General features: G+C 35.5%; 2 protein-coding genes across 2 annotated transcripts in view; one reads left to right on the plus strand and one right to left on the minus strand.

The window, feature by feature from the left end:
* Positions 1 to 10,704, minus strand: part of rab15 (RAB15, member RAS oncogene family) — a 31,060-nt gene extending 20,356 nt beyond the window's left edge. Inside the window, exons 1-2 of the mRNA XM_059356056.1 lie at positions 10,577 to 10,704; positions 8,410 to 9,336 (exon numbers count right to left, since the gene is read on the minus strand). Coding sequence (XP_059212039.1) covers positions 8,410 to 8,533 — 124 coding nt within the window. The 5' untranslated portion in view covers positions 8,534 to 9,336; positions 10,577 to 10,704. The remainder of the gene's footprint in view (positions 1 to 8,409; positions 9,337 to 10,576) is intronic.
* A 38-nt stretch (positions 10,705 to 10,742) lies between these two features.
* The window catches only part of fntb (farnesyltransferase, CAAX box, beta), a 33,309-nt gene continuing 25,951 nt past the window's right edge, over positions 10,743 to 18,100 (plus strand). Inside the window, exons 1-3 of the mRNA XM_059356055.1 lie at positions 10,743 to 11,049; positions 13,281 to 13,345; positions 17,887 to 17,959. Coding sequence (XP_059212038.1) covers positions 10,951 to 11,049; positions 13,281 to 13,345; positions 17,887 to 17,959 — 237 coding nt within the window. The 5' untranslated portion in view covers positions 10,743 to 10,950. The remainder of the gene's footprint in view (positions 11,050 to 13,280; positions 13,346 to 17,886; positions 17,960 to 18,100) is intronic.

Consider the following 18,100-nt stretch of genomic DNA (forward strand, 5'->3'; position numbering starts at 1 on the left):
TTAAATGGGTTTAAACTTAGCCTAGTAACAAATATAAGCTTTTTGAAATTAGCTACTTTTTCACATTTCTGTTTCTAGTCACAGTCACATTTTGGAGAAGTCACTTCTTGTCAACAGTCTCACTAAGGGATTTAATAGTTAATGTGAAGCATAAAGCTGAATATGGGAGATTATAGAACATTTAAAGTGTTTGTTACATGCGTGTCACTGTGGGTTCTTATGGGTTAAGCTTTGTATTGACCTCCTGTATGAGTTAAACATATCTTATAGGGGTTATTTGAGACCAGAATTACACAGTTGAGTCTGAATCTGAACACGAAGCCAAAGCTGAAGGGGGAAAATCTGTTGAGCTGACGATTCATAGATGTTTTTATCCAAGAATTTCAGGAAAATAAATCTGAGGCTTATATTTGAGTCTGACTTCAAGAACTTATACATCAAAGTCTGTTTACACGTCTCAGGGAGTACTGCTTTATATGTGCAAAAAAAAGTTTTTAAAAGACTTTTGTGGCTCCAGAGGGAGCTGTAGGAAGTCTTCAGTTAAGATTTTACTTGAGTCATTCTTAGATAAGTATGGATAATAAAAAGTATTGTATTATATTGCAAAAAAGAATGTTCTCAAATGAATAAGTAAGTGTGTTTTTAGGCCGTTTTTCTCTAGTAGGAAAGTTGTTTGTGTCCAGTTTTAAACCTAAAGTAAATGTTTTTTAAAGCAGTAGTAGAAAGTAACTAAGTACATTTACTCAATACTGCACTTAAGTACAATTTTGTAATTTTTACTTGAGTTTTTCCATTTTATCTAACTTTATACTTCTACTCCACTACATTTAGCTGACAGCTTTAGTTACTATTCAAGTCAAGATTTAACATAAGAAAACATGATACATTTAAAATGTTTATATATTAGACCACATAACAGTATATTAAGTAGTTAAAATTAGCTATATCTTTACAAAATTAAAACACTGTTTACATAAATGCATTAATACAAATAGTCTAATAATTAAAAGGTCACCCATAAAGTTAGAATAAAATATTTTTTACCTCTCTTTACATGAAATGATTGTAGAAATGGGATTTACTCTTGACAGATAAAGTGTATATCTCAAATATATCTGTATATTCTCAAATTTTGTTAATTGTGGTTTCACAACGATGTTTGGAAGAGATTGATCAATAGAGGATTGTGTCTTAAAAACAAAATTATTCCAACTTTATGGGCGTCCATGTATATTCAGATTATATAAAACAATCTGAGTGGGGCAATTCTGCATAAAAGGTTCTTTTACTTTTGATACTTAAAGTACATTTTGATGCTGATACTTTTGTACTTTTACTTCAGTAAGTTTTGAATGCAGGACTTTTACTTGTTGTGGAGTAATTTCACAGTGTGGTATTAGTACTTTTACTGAAGTAAGATATCTCAATATTTTTTCCAACACTGGCGCAAAACGCTCAAATGTCCACCTGAACTGTCTTGTTGCATTATGGGTAATGTAGGCAGAGAGTTTGGACAAGAAAGAAGGATATGTGGATTAACCCTCTTGTTATGTTGCGGGTCAAATTGACCCATTTCAAAGTTTAAATATCTAAAAAGAAATCGTTATAAGTATTTTTCATAAAAATAAAAAATTTAAAATAAAAAATTTAAAAAATCAAAGTCACGTAAAACTATTGTATTTTATATATAGGCCTTCCAATGTACATAAAAAAGTTTTAACATGCATTATTTTATGAAAAACGAGTGAATTATCCTCACTGAACCATGATCTGTGAGAGGTAAATAACACCATTGCACTAAATATTGGTTGAAATGGTCAGTAAAGGAGTTAATAATGAAATATAAACAATATTTATTGGGTTTCTGACACTTTTGGACAATTAAACATGCCCTGGGTCAAATTAACCCATGAACATTATTGCTGTTCCTGCGAAACGAACATTAAAGTAGGGTTAAAAAAGATAATATCTCTCTCTCTATCATGACTCCAACGATGTTATCATAGCTAACTCTTTAAGCGTTAAGGCTAAAAATGACAATGACAACTATTAGTTCCATATCAGAGACATAAGATCACATCTTCTATGTTCCTAGAAATCCAGGAGGAAGTGCAGGTGTCACAGAAACACTCATGTCTTCAAAAACTCAACATCTGTGAGCCTTTAGACTGACGAGCTGAGGCCGCGACCACACCGGCCCCAGGATCAGCGGCGGGAGGACAGCTGCTTATTGAGCTCTGATATAGGGCCGGGCCAGGGCTCCAGCTTTATGGGCGCTGTAACAGCCAGGAGCTGCCGAGGTAACGCTGAGGAAGATTAAAGTCAGCACTGTGACTGAATAGCATTAATAAATCATCTCTGCAGCTGCTCGGTGCCACGGAAATGTGCACTCTCGGGGCCACATATAAAGTCTTATGAGGAACAGAGTGACCCGTTAAAGTAAAATGTGATACCTGGACCACGGAGCGTCTATTACTCCTTCAGGTGACACCAGAAGTCCTGCTGCCACTCATTAAGGACTAGTTCACTTCACTGATACTGAAGGGGAGTTTTTATTTTACAGTGAGCTGCTGTTACCGGGGAGAAAAGTCTCATCCTTTGTTGATCCCATGACCAGGTGTGCTATTAAGGGTCCCATATTGTCTAAAAGGCCTTGGTGGATCAACAGTGGTGGATTTTAATGCAGGTCTCGCTCTGTGCTTTCTTTTGTGAGGAAAGGTCTTTGATAGTCTGAATATGAGCTCTGAACGTCCTTCAACTTCTTGAAAGATTACAGAAATATTGTGCAGGACGAGTATTATCACTGTACTGTTAAAAAGGTTCAAACAGCACCGACACACTCTGAAATCTCTGCTCCTGTGACTTCACCTCCTGAATCAAGGGCACCGCATTTGTAAACATGTCATTGTTTTGTTGATCTAATCTTTTTTTGGGGAAAAAAGGTAAATGTTTGTTCGTTTTTCTGAAGAAATATAGGTGAATAAATAGCTAGGTAGCAGCATATATATATACTGTAGTGGATTAAAAGGAAAACTTTTACTTCTTCCAAAGATGATTTTCTTGTTCTTTTCCACTCTTAGTTGTTTTTCAAAGGATTATGAAACGGGAAATGAAACAAGAACTTGCCACCTGTTTTTGTAATTTTAACATAAATGGGATTTTGTTTTTTACTCAGTTTGCATTTCATTTTGTTTGTCGTTAAACTTACACTTTTTAACAAAATATTCTCTTTGTTCTATTTTGGTTGACTTCTAATTGTTTATATATATTTATACATAAAATACATTTACATTAGCAGCCCTTTGCACCTTTTGTTACATAAATACTAAACTTACATTAAAGCGTACGTACATGAGCTGCCTGACTTTGCAATACACGCTGGAGTGTCTGTGTTGCTGTAGATGTTGACAAGTTTCCCTCATCACTCTCAAAAAACAACAACTGAGACAGCAAGTAGGACAACACCTCAGAGTGGATCCTCTTAGAAGGTGGAAAAATCTCTGGAGCGCCACGAGTTTTTAGTCACGTTTTCATCGACACAAAACAAACAGACGCTGCACTGATAATCAAATATGTTTTAAATGGGATTGGGATTTGTATGTTAAGTGTATGTTGGGGGCACAGTGGGAGGGTGGGTTGTTGTCGGGGAGGAGGCTGGGAGAGGGGGTAAGTTTTGTTGTGCTATGTTCTTGTACACCGGTTGAGCGTCATGCATGAAGCGTCATGCTTGCTGTTATTTCACATGTATCTGTTACCGAAAAGGTGTCAATAAAAAGTTGATTGCAAAAAAACATGTTTTAAATGGTCACTAAAATCTTCGATAATGCTGACCTTTAGTTGGGTTATTGTGAAACCTCTGCAGCTCGCTAAGGTTACCCTGATAATGATCAAAATCACCATAGACCCTATTGACTTCAAAAAAACCATCTGCATTGAAATGTTTATCTTCTACAAACTATGAATATGTTAGAACCCAATCTCTAAGTAAAATTATGTCAATGTTGATTTTAAAACTGTTTCCACGTCATTTAATGCTGCATAGTAAAGGTTTTATTTTGGGACTTGACTTGCCTTGTCTTAACTAAGGACTTGACATGACTTGCCCATGTCAAAATGACTTGGGACTCACTTGAGACTTGGACCAAATGTCTTGAGTCACATATTTGCATGGCAGCAGTTTGAAAAACACCTTTTCTTGTTTCAACATGACAATACTGTCACACACAACACAAGGTTCATAAAGAAAATCTGACCTCAACATGATTAAAAAAAACCTCTGGGACGAACTAAAAATATTCTCTTGAAGCAACAAGGAAGCAAATCTTTGCAGCCAGAGTCCAAAATCTTGTGTAAAGCATTAATTGGAGAGCATGCAGGATGGGAACCGAGAACTGGTTCCAAGTTGTCTGATCCATCTGAAGTATGTTCCTTTGAGTTTATCAATTTCTTTCCCCAATGTTTTTCTGCAGGTTTTGGAAAACAATAACTTTAAACCTGTGTCGACGCTGCTGGAAACTTGCAATGAAAAGGAGGCTTGGTGGAGACGAGGGAACGGTCCAAAACGTGGTTTAATTTCTCCAAGAAAGATAGAGAAAGTGCTGCCTGTCATTAAAATGATCATTTCAAGTAAGAGTGGAGACACCAGCAATATGATGAAACATCTGTATTTAATTAAGCTGCACATCTGTTTCCATTAACAGCATTGGTATCAATAAAATCTTATCAATTCCCATCTCTATGGAAGAGTGAATGCAGCATATTATAATGCCTATGGTTTGGGAATAAGATGTTCATCAATCACATAGAACATTTTTTTTAGTTTCTTTTACATACTGTATCCACATCTCTTCATCATCACACTGTTTTCTCAGTGTATATATGAATTTTTTGTGATTTATTCCTGCACATAACTGCAGGAGATAGAAATATAAGCTTTCTATCCTCAAACATTTATGTAGAAACTCGAGGCGCTTTGTTGAACGGGTGAGAGGTGGCGGCAGTTTCTGAGATAATTAAGAGCAAAAAAACGAGCGAGCCGACTGTAACTGAAACTGATGAATTATGGAGCCACCCATGAGGGGGACGCTCACAGGGAGAGGATTTACATCCCTCCGTCACCATGAAGGTTGGGAAATTATTTATCGATCCTCTGCAGGAGGGCAGAGACGCTGGTGACTGTTGATCTCTCTGTCTCTCTGGACTTTGTTGGGCTTGTTTGGTCTGAGGAGAGGAGTTTGAATTATTGCACGTCTGTGACAAAACCTTAGAGAAGCTGCTGCTGCAACAACTATTCAGTCCAGTATCTGACGTCCACACAGGCCTGATGTCTGAGCATTAGGGTTGTCAAAAGTATCGATACTCAAAAAAGTATCGATACTAAAACGTTGTATCCGGATACGATACTCATTTTCAAAAGTATCGAGTATCTGAAGCTTCTTATCATAGTTGCAGTTTCTTTTTGCACAACTGTTTTATATTATAAATATTTAACCTGTGGTTCTGTTAATTCTTTTTTTTTTATATATATATATATTTTATTAATATCTGTGGGTCATCATATTAGGTACCAGGAAGTACATCAGAACAACAGAAATAAATAAAAAATTGCAATTTCAGAATTTCATCAATATCAGTTTCATAGTATTTCTTCAAAATCAAAGTTACTTCAGAATTTGACCTGTCTTATAATGTTCAATGCTGTTAATTCTGTTAATTTTTACATGTTGCATTTTTCTTGTTAATAAAAATATTTCTGTTAAATTTTGGGGTCTTTGTTTTTATCCTGGTGGTATCGAAAATGGTATCGAGTATCGAATATTTTCTTGAGTATCTGTATCGAGTTGAAAATTTTAGTATGGTGACAACCCTACTGAGCATCCAGCTGTGGTTGTGAAAACACAAACAGATCACAACATGCTGGACGTTTCTCATAAGAGACATCAGAAGGGTTTGCAATTATATGAGCATGACTCTACAGGGAGGAAGTGTCCTGTAGAGCTCTATAGGTGCACGACTTTAAATAGCACGCTGCAGTGCTGGTAAGCCTTGTGTGCATATACCATGTGAACAACAAAAGCCTTGAAAGTGCAACGTGATGAGCAGGAAAGTCTAAAAACTTGAGTTTGAGCCCGAGGCAGTGGGGAGTTAACTGAGAGCTCAGACATCATAAAGGCTTTGAAGATGCCATGCAAACAGACAAGCGGGCCCAAAAAAACCTTAATAAATGATGGTAAAATGAACAATGAATTGTGTTTTCTGTTGGATCTTTGCAGCCTCCATCTGTCTTCAAACCCCAGCCGGACCGCCGGCTTCACCATTTATTATCTTGACCTTATTCAGACAACATATTCTCTTGGTTTTCAACAGCTATCCGTCACAACCGGGAGGAAAATTTCTACACTCGAGCCACAGGGATTGTTTTTGTTCTTCTCTGCATTACGACCAATTACTGCAAACAATGTCAGAAAAGTAGCTGCAAGAATTGGAGCTTACTGGGAGGAAATATCTCTGAACAAACGCCAAAACACGCACAGAAACAGCTGCCCAGTCGCTACAGAAGAGAAGATAAGAGACAGACTGGCAGGAAAAAGAGGACAGCTCACTGTACATCCTTATTTCCTTCACCTCAAAGTGAGGCTTGGTAATGCGCCTGTCACGCTCTGCACTCTGAATCCTAACTATAGAGGTAGATTTACTGCACAGCCCATATTAACTATGAGCGATGAGGCTGGTTCAGCTTTGCTGAGTCAATAGTCGTCTCCAGAGATGAGGCAAACCCATCAGATTTGCTCTTTCTACTCTGATTTTTAAGAGAAAAAAGGTGGATTTGATTAATCATTCGGCCCATACAACATCAGACAGGAGTCTATAATGCCCACAATAAAATAAATTACGCCCTAAGTTGTTTTTTTTCTGTTCATCTAGCAGTTTAAACACAAAGATATTCAGTTCAGTGATTGATGGGAGCTGCAAGCATTAAATGTTTGCCAGTTTTCAGTGGTATTTCAACTCACGGCTCGGCTGATTCATGCCATTTTGAGTTAATCAGTATCAGCCAAGGCCGGCACTCACAAGGCAGATTTTTTATGTTTTATAGTGACAGACTGACAGGCAGGTTAAAGGGGGAGGGCTCAGGAGAGGAGAGGGAGGGAGGCAGTGTTTTACCTTGTGTGACGTGTAGATGTGTTCTTTGAAATAACAAAATGTAGATAGAATAACTGAGAAACACACAATAGTAATGTTGAAATTTGAGAAGTTATTTTTTCAACTGAATTGCATTTTTTCTACAGGGATCATAAAGTACAGAGAAAAAAGGTACCGGTACCTGGAATTTTTTTTATTTTTTTTCTAATATTTTTTAATTTTTTCAAGTTTATAAAACATTTTAGTTCTTTCCCAGATAAAAAAAATGCTGTTTCTGAGTGCATTAAAAAATCTGTTTATGTTTCAAATATAATGTAATTATATATGTAAGATCTTTAAAAAATAAGTTTATTTTTTTATTTAAAATAAGTGCACTGCATACAGAGTGCAGATCTTAAGCAAACAGTGACAGAGCAGACAATAACAGTGTTAAATAAATGGAAGTTTAAGTTGAGCAATTGTATTCATGAAGCATTTTTTTTTTTATTTTATCAGATGCAGAAACAACATGATATCTAATCATACTGATATAAGGCGAACCCATAACAGTTGATCACCACCAGTTTTGCTTGAAAATCAACTTAAACAAAAAGCAAATATTTAAATTTACTTGCTGTTAGTTAACTCCAGTTGTATTTCTTAGTGATTATTTTGCTGGAATGAACTAAGAGGTTCCACAAAAAAGTCTGACAAAACACCAAACACCTTTGTTTTCTAAGATTTTTTCGACAATGAGTACAATGAATCCTCTGCACCCATACACTAAATCTACAAACTTATAAAGCACTGAAATAAAAACTATGATTCATATCAATTAGGAGCCACCTACAGACCCAGGAGCCCCAACCCTGGGTGCCTGATGCAAAGAACAGCCTTCCCCTGAATATAAAAGTATGTCTTTGCTCTTATCTTGTATTGCACAGGATTGCACTGGCACTGCCAAGTTGGTAAACTCATCTGCATGGCTGCCAAGTGTTGGATCTTCCACCTCAGGGCTTCCCCAGCCAACGCAATTACGCTGATTTTATAGTTAACACTCTCTTTATTCCACGTGAATACACCACTCTAATTAAATCTTACTAAAAGGCTTTTTAAATACCCTGATCACATCTAATTTCTGGAATTCAAATAGGAAATTCAGTGGCTACAAAGAGAGGCTGATGCGCAAATGACATCAACATAAAACGCTGGAAGAGCATGCAAACGATTGTTAATTAAGGCAAATGATGGGTAAATATAAGTGCTGGTGTCGGTGCGGAGTCTTACCGATGGTGGAGATGTGAGAAGGGTGAAATTCGTTGTCCGTGAATCTGCATAATAAACATGTTTTCCCAACCCCAGAATCTCCGAGGAGCAGGAGTCGGAAGAGCACATCATACTGCTTAGCCATGGTGCTGGATGTAGTGTTGAATTTATTGATAAAAAAAATAAAATTAAAATAAAAAAAGCCCCAGTCAGCTAACTCAGCGATGGATGACGGATGTCTCTCCACCTGCAGCCCATGTCTGCTCACACCGTCAACATGAGGCTTCGGCTCGGCTGCTTTTTGTTCACTGACGCTGGGTCGGTGGGTGACAAAAACAGGGATGCTCCAGCTTCCCAGGCAGCCTCCAGCTTCCAGTGGGTGCGGTGGACCATTGTCAAGCGACACTCAACGAGGAGAGGAGACTTCCGGTTGTCCTCTTCAACATAAAAGCCTCAGGTACTTAAGATTTTACGTGGTACAAAGTAGAGGTGTATGGGTCAATGACGTGATCTGATCCAGTGTCAGTTGGTGTAACCAGGTACTTTTTTCCCCATAAAAATAAAAATGTTTTCCCGTAAAATATTATTATTATTACAGGAAAATAAATGTGAACTAAAATGAGAAAAAAAAAATACAATCCACGTTTACTTTGCAACATTATGGTAGGCCTATATAACACATTTTACATAATTTGTCAAAACTTTAGAAAAAATGTTTGTTTTAGAATATGTTTTGCTCAATATTAACGAAATGTGTAAATCTAGAAATACTAAAAAAATGCCATTTGATGTCATGTTATGATGATTATTACATGTATAAGTCCACTTAAATACATAGGAGGATAAAGTATTTAATATTTATCATTCTTTTGTGGTTACACCATTTGACATCTTGCCAACCCTTATTTGTCACTGACCCATATAGCAGCAACTCCTCTTTTTATCAGCCTAGAAGAAGGAGAAGAAGAAGAAGAAGAAACGTTGGGGTCTGTAGCCTTTATAAATAAACAATTTTTTTCCATGACTTGCATAATTATCATTTAATTTGACAAACATCCTTATGTGTTATTCATGGCACAATTCAAATGGGATGAGAAAATGATTTGTCTCTCCTTATTAACTACTGTGCATAATATTTATTTTCTACAGAAAGATCAGTCCCATTAAATTAATAATAATAATAATAAAATGTATTTCTAATGCACTTTACATTATAAAATAACCTCACAGTGCTACAGCACATACAGTGAGGCCACGCTTAAAAGTGTCACACTAAAAAGTGTCAAATTGGTCAAATATTGTGTTTTCTAACCTAATGTTCTTTGGCAATGCAATTTTTGTGCCTTCAAAGCATCAAATGTATTTTTTTTTGTATTATTATTATTATTATTTTTTGTATTTTATTTTTGTATTTTGTAAAAAAAAAAAAATGAATGTAAAAGAGGCTTTTTTCCTCAGGATAATAACCAGCAACTTTGCCTAGAAATAGATGTGTTTCTGTCACAATATTTGTGCTTTCCTGAATAATGTAATTGGTTTTGGGTACCGCCTGAGTACAAAGAGGATTAGATGTTTTGGGAGCAAATTTGGAAGTACAATGATTGATATTTTACCCCCCAAGATGTCCATAGAAGACCATGACTGTTATTATACTACCAAACCTACCTATAGTTAGGATTTGCTGCATACAATACACAGAGGTGTATTACAAAATCTGACTCCCACTGCCTAACCTGAACTGTCAGACTTTCATTTCTGTTTCTGTTCCCTGTATTTTGTATATGTATTGTTCATGTTCTATGTAAAGCGACTTTAAGTATCTTTAAAAGTGCTATACACATCTGATCAATTATTATTATCATCACCAACCATGTGGCCACAGAGCCTCAGGGGTCTAGAGGGTTCGAGGATCACTCTACAGCAATTAGTAAGTCGTAAATGTTTCATTGATTGCAAAATTGACTGACGCTAAATGGTTGAAAAAAAGTTTGCCAGTTTTTCTTGTAAACCAAATTGACCAATTACCCAGTTATAAAAAAAAGTGCAGGTTAATTTCAGTCAAATAAACAAATAATAGTACTATTATAGTATATATTATTAGTATAATGTAATTTTTGGTCAGTTGTGTCATAAAAGGCAACTGAAAATAAAAATACGTATTGATGTGTTTATTTCGAAATCCACCTACCACTTCCGGTAGCGTTTCGCTGCGTTTGTAGCTAACTTGACGAAGATCAACGGCAGAAATAACGCGCTACTTTCGACGTCAGTGACATAAAAAAAAAACACTGAAAAGATTGAAATAAATGAAACAGTGACAGGGATATTTACTCACTCGTTGAAAAATATTCGATTATAAAAACTCACGTTAACCACTTTTAGAAGAGGCTGCGTGTGTTTCTGTGCCGTTATCGCGCTACAGTGACTGACAGCAGGTTTGGTCCTTTGGGGACGCCGTAGCGGGTGCGCGCGCAGTTTCCGTCCACTCCAAACCTCAGCAGGAAACTATCAAAACAAACTGACAGCATCCCTGCAGGTAAACCGGTCCGATCGTTATAAGTCATGGACGGTGTACCGACGCCCCTGCGGTGCTTTAATGAGCACCACTCCGCGGAGAAGCTGGTGGATGACAGCGTGGTAACGGTGACTTCTGTGGAGCAGGTGAGATTAGCTCCGTTAGCTAATGTGGCTAATGCTAACTGCTAGTGCTGCTGTGAGTGGCAGCTTTCCACTCTGGATGGAGGAGTGTGACACAGATTCAACTCTCACACACTTCATTTTCACACGCAATGTTTAGCCTCACTAATCAGCTCCTGAATGGGAAGATTTGGGGACTTTTTCCGCCTTCTTTAAGTCAGCTAGCCAGTTAGCAATCTTGAGCTTTTAGGTCGCTAAGCACTGAACCATAATGAGATTAAGTGTGAATTAAATTAGCTGCTGGCTAAGTAACTTAACGTAAACAGTTTATCTTGGCGGCGAAGCTCATGTATATTTAGCCTAAAAGCGTCCAGGAGACATAGAGGAATATATATTAGATATTTTATGGTCGTAACTCTGAACCTCACGAGGTTTTCTTCACACAAAACATACCGTTCATCGTAGAAATTAAATGTAAAAACAGGCATTTTGAACTTTCCGACAGTCCTTGAACAGATCATGGGTTACACACGTTATTTATAGCATGTGTCATGTGGAGTTCATGACACTTGTGGGCATTTTCCAATTTATTCTAATTAATAAAAAAATACATTAAGGGAGCAATTCAACATGATTTTTTCCCCCTTTTTATATGTCATTGTATCAGTTTCATTTTTGAATTGTTCCAACTTCTCCCATGACTCTGCTGACTCCATAGAGCTGCAGGACTAAATAGAGAAATGCTATCTTAAATTTCAATTCATAGTGAGGAAACACCAGAATAAGCAACTTGTACAAAGAGGTAAAACAGATTAAATTATATACATCAACTAAAGCAATAAAAAGAAACAGTAATTAAACCTATAAAAATAAATGATAACAATATTAATATATTGACATTTTTGATTATTGGATTTACATCGTTTAGCAGAAGCTTTTATCCAAAGCGACTTACAGAAATTATTATTTGTATTATTATTATTATTGATATGGATATTATAAACCCAATTAAAGAATACACTAACAAGTAAAATACAACAAAAAATTTGATAATAAATAATAACTGTAGTTGTTGGAGCCATATTGAACACTTAAAACAAGTTTACATATTTTCTAATTATATTTAAGTTAATTATGGTATTTTTATTTATACATTTTTATTACATAAAAATTATGTAATAAGAAATAGCGACATATTAAATGTTATCTTTGTATTTATTTGCTACATTTTGTTTTTTCTCACACAGTGATGCATACAGCTTATTAACTAAACAAACCACCTTTTTCTAATTTGTGTTTGCCCTCACTAGCCATGTTCTTATCAACCTGACTGACTAAATTGATGAGATAATATTGTCTGCTAATATTAGCTAATCACATATTAATTGGAATCAGCATAAATAATTTTGTTTTAAACCCTCTTTTATTATTTAAAGGGGTGGTGTATGTTAACATTGGCATATAGTGAAACACCAGTGTAATTTAATGTGCCGAGGTTAGCTCAGCAGCTACTTTACATCCATCAGCTGATAAGTACCAAAAAAGCGCTAAAGATAAGTTTGAGGTAATTTAGAAACAGTGTCACCATTGTACAGTTTTTGCAACAGGTGATAGCAACATGTTTATCTTTCAACTGTAAAATATCGGCCTAAAACGAGACCAGGTCAAAGTTCTTTATCATTATTATATAATTGCATTGGAGGTTTCCCATTACAAATTGAATTATTTACACTAAATCACACACACCTTCACTCTTTTGTCATAATTTGTCTATTTTTGTGACAAAAATGTCTTTATAGGTGTGCTTTCACGGAGAAATTATGTACTTATTACATTGTTACTAGTGTGTTGCATGTGTTTATATTGTTCCTATTTTTATATTTCTTATTGTTTAATGTGAAACTACTTTTATATTGCTTGTTAACTATTTATTATTATTTGATTGATGTTTCTTTCTATTTTTGCTGTGCAACTTTTGCTGCTGTAACACAGGAAATTTCCCCATTATGGGACTAATAAAGGAATATCTTATCTTTTACATACAATGCAAACAGAGGTTATTGAGGAAAATTATTGCAATCCAGATGTTTGTTTTTTTAAGTATTTTGTTCTATAAACAAACTGCATTTCCCTGATGATAATGGCAAACTGATGAAAGGTTGAGTTTGCTGTTGTTAGTATTCTTTGGTTCGTGATGACCTTCATACTGGCTGTTTGCACTGTTCTTATCCCTGCCATTTCTTCTTTTTAACTAGAAAAAAGTGGAACGCACCATTGAAGAAGCCATCGATGTTTTCAAGCAAATACACAGCTTCCCACAGTGAGTACGCAGAGAGATAATGTGCTGCTGCAGCTAATAATCACCAGTCCAAAGTGATATCTTTCAATGTCTCATTTTGTTTTGGCAGTCCAATCCCCAAAGATATTTCACATAAAATGATATTTAAACAAGAAACAGAGAAAAGCATGAAATATCCATATTTGAGAGGTTGAGAACAGCACTTTTTTTGCCTTTTTGCATGCAGAATTAATTGATTTAGACTAATTTATCAACTAATCGTTGCATCTGACAAGAAATACTCCAAGACAGTTTATTACTTTTCTGTCAAAACACAAAGACATGTTAGAAAAAATCAAATGTTTTCAGTATAAATAATCAGTGAGACTGTTCCAATCATTGTTATTCTTGAAAGGACTGACAAAAATATATATTTTCTATAAATAATTAGCATAAATTAATCAAAAAATTGGGTGGTTTAAACTGCAGTTTGCTGTATAGACTTTATTTTATTTTTTAAATAATAAACCGTCAGCCCAATGGTAAATCAGTGGTGTACTCTTATTTTAAAAAATATATATTTTTGTTATTTTACATGAATAACTGTATCAATATACAAACATGAAAAATAGGCAAGAAACAAGAATAAATAATAAACATATAAAATAAGAGTTAAAATGCATAATGAATTGAATAGAAAATTAAAAAATAATGAGAAAAAATATAATATTTCTCCTTCTCCTAGTAATGACCAATCTTTTGATAGTTTTTTTTTTCTTTTTTAAAATTATGAACTGCAAGTCCAACAATGTTAAAGGAGTGCAATGGTAAATCAGTGGTGTGCTCTTTTTTTCTTTTTCTTTTTTTGGTTATTATGATAATATTCTAGATTTTTTAAATTTTCAAGAAACATTAACAACTTGTAACTGTATCACTGTACAAACATTCACAAGAAAAAAATATAAATACTTATAAAAATAATTCATTAAATAATGTATAAATAAATTAGCAATTAAATATAAATTTAAAAATATTAATAAAAAAATGTAAAAATATGTCTCAAAAATCTGCCCTGCTCCTAACAGAGGAGTATATCAAACATTTCTAAATTCACTTTTCGCTGACCCAGAATCTTTCCAAGTCTGTGTAGCGTCTTTTAAAAGAGTTGGATCTGCTTGTTCTATGTGTATAAAATGGAAAACCAGGTCAGTTTGGTTTCAGACACTGTTAGTTCAGATATAGGAATAAAATTATGTGAAATCAGGACATTAAATTGCCCTGAAAAACATTGCAATTTCAATCCCATGGTAACAAATCGGCCAGATAATGTGTTGAAATAATGATCATCCATTCACAGCACTCATGATGAATACATTTACTGTCATTATGAGACATTTTAAAGATCGCTGCTCATTGGCTGTTTCTGATCACAGACACCTGCTGTGTGCCTGCAGAGACGGCTGCACACACACACGCACGCACGCACACACACACACACACACACACACACACACACACACACACACACACACACACACACGCTGATGTATGATGGCTGTTATCTAGATGGTGTGTTGATCTGCCCACATACTTTGCTCCTGCTATCAGCTGTCATCAGTCCTCTCTTAATGGGGTGACTCATCTCATTTCTATGACAACTGCGTGGACCTGAATGTCAGCGGCGTTGAGAGAAAATGAGCGGATTCATCAGTAGAGGTCACGCCTTTAGGAGGGATCATGTGTTTGTCATTTCACATGGAAACGACACAACACGGGGTTGGGTTTCATCTCTTGGATTAAAGTTATAACGAGGAGAGTTTTTGAGGTTAATTGGAGTCGTCTGACAGGAAAAGAAGGCGTTCATGCTTTGCTCTGTTGCTTACCATCATTTAATCACAAACTTGTTTTTTTTTATGTGCAATATTTTTTCCATATCTACCAGATCAAATAGGTTTTTTTTCAGAATCGTAGAAAAACAAATCGGCTGCTGGTGCACAACAAGTTCTGCTCTGCTGACTTTATTATGATGATAATAGTTTATTGTCAGATCTTACAGTGTGCAGCATCAACAAAGGCAACAAAAATTGACCTACCATTTACAATATTTACAATATATTACAATATTTTAATGATTTACTATTCAACAAGCATTTAATCAGGGATTAAGTTCTACATTTAGTTCCAGGATGAACTGGTGCACCAAAGAGTGCTTCGGTTGAACCTTATTAAATTTATATTGAATTAAATGGAACCTTGTATCTCTGATTTCATGGTAATAATTCATATTTAGATGTAATTCAAGTGGTTTTAAAACTAAAAGGACAGTTTGTTGCTTTCCTGTCTTTTGAATCAGAGGACAAAACACGACACAATGGGTTTTTTTTAATATTTTATAAAAATAATTTGCATAAATAAATCTAAAATGGATTTTTTTTAAATGTAGTCTGCTGTATGGATTGTGATATCTTGTTTTTTTTAATTATTTTTTTATAATCAATCATGAGTCCAAGTATGTTAAAGGAGTGCAATGGTAAATCAGTTCTTTAAAAAAAGTTATTATTATTATTATTATTATTATTATTATTTGATTTTGATTCACAACTGTATCAATATATAAACATGAAAAATAGGCAAGATAATAATAAAATAAAATAATAATAAACAAGAATTTTTTTTTTTAAATGCCTTTTTATATTAAATCCCTTGAAGTCACTTTTTTTTTTTTTCAGCGCACACGCAACGCAAAACAGACAGCTAGCCAACCATGAAAAGGTATTTGCTGAATTTGTCATTTGTCACAAAGTGTATTGGATTAGACACCTTTAACTAAGAATTACTTCAAGTAGAACATTTCTGCTTGCATGGGAAAGAGTGCACCTCCTATATCAATACATAAATAAAATAAAAAGCTCCCAAAAAGTCTGGGGCGTATCGAGGAATTTTAAAATATTCAGGTCAGGAATCTGACTTCCTCCCCTGCAACCCCACCTCCATAAGAAATGTTTGACTTGACACCAAAAATGCTTTTCTTCACATTTTATAGTTCCTATTCATTCAGCTGAAGGTTAAACTTCTTCACATTGCCATGAATGTAACTGGAGAGAACCCTCCTCATTTATTTTGAATGAACTTTTTTTAACCTAAAAACAGCTGCCGTCAAAGGTACTGACAGAATACAACCTTTAAAACACACTGTGGTTAATGTGCAAATGTCTCCTCAGGTTGTTAATTTACCAGAAACACCACTGAAGATACGACCTCGCTGGTGTCAGTGGTATTAAACACAAAAGTCACATCATTTTTGCATGCATAATTGACCAGATATGCCACTAAAACCCATAAGAATCTAACAAAATAAACTAAATAATGATCTTAAAGTAGATTTCTCTGTCTAAACAAATTTTGAATAAAAGTGGTGTTTATTATTCAGCTTGAAACATGAGCATTTGCCCTTTTATCGGTTTTCTTTTTCACTTGTGCTCAACTTGAGGCTGAAATTATAGGTTTAATTTACTCGCACACTCCCTCAACTTTTAAACAGGCGAGTTGAAGCCTCGTCTGACGAGCGGAGCTGTGGTGGGCGGGCCGGCTTGTAGCTGCTCTCTCTTCTCGTCGATGTTGTCGTGTTGCAGGGAAACCTCGGGCAGCGATCTGTGACTAACCCTGTGTAGGTACAGTAGAGTGTAATTACAATCGTCGTAGGGAGCGCCGCGTGAAAAGGGCAGGAGGCGAGCGGGAGAGGGAGGGTCAGCTGTCTTTGACTCAGTGACACGTATACACACTGTTTGTGTGTATAATGTGTGTGTGTGTGTGTGTGTGTGTGTGTGTGTGAGGAGGTACAGATGCAGATGAAAGTTCCTGTGGAGCACGCTGACATTAAAAGGAGAGCAGGGTGTGACTGAGGATCACACTCTGTATGTTTTCATGTGCACATCTATAGAAATCTAGTAGGAAATATGAGAAATGGCATTTTTTTTTGCACTGTATACAGGGTTGGTACGGGTGCTTGAAGTCCTTGAAAATGCTTGAATTCAAATGTATTTTTAAGGTTTAAAAAGTGCTTGGATTTTGGATAAAGTGCTTGTAAATGCTTATCTGAAATGATGACCGTTCCTCCTAAAAGTGTAAAACCATCGCTGTTGGTATGGTTGAGTGAAATCTCCCCCTTTTAGTATGTAAGTACTCATCTAAAACATGCAATTTACAACAGGTGTAAGATACTGGAAAAGCTTGAAAATTGACCTTGAAAGTCCATGAAAATGCTTGAATTTGACCACTGCTAAAGTGTACGAACCCTGTGTATATAATATTAATTAAGTGAGGCATTATCTAAAGCTGTTTTTTCATTAATTTTGGAGAAATCTACTGACACAAAAAGAAAAATAAATGTGTATTTTCTTATGTTTTGTTATAAAAGCAAAATAGTAAAAATTAACCAAAAAGCCTTGTATATAGTATATGAGTGAGAAGTGAGCAGACACATTACAGGGAGCATCTTCTTTTATCTTGACATTTTCTGTGACTTCCCCTCTGCTCCATGCTGCTTTTCTGATTGTTTCTTCTATTCTGTGTTTGATCTTCAGGCCAACGTTGTTGCGGGAACAACACTACCAATATCTCAGGAAGGGCTTACGTCACTTATCAGATGCTTATGAGGTAACGTATCACACACACGGACACATCTTTCAGTGTGTGCTAACCCCTAATGTCTACTGATGGGAAGATATCTGACTTTATTCAGGACCAGGACTCAATATCACCACTGATTTTTCCTTTTTTTTTATCAATCCAATTCTG

The sequence above is a fragment of the Centropristis striata genome, chromosome 18 (assembly GCF_030273125.1).
Source record: "Centropristis striata isolate RG_2023a ecotype Rhode Island chromosome 18, C.striata_1.0, whole genome shotgun sequence".
Lineage (NCBI taxonomy): Eukaryota > Metazoa > Chordata > Actinopteri > Perciformes > Serranidae > Centropristis > Centropristis striata.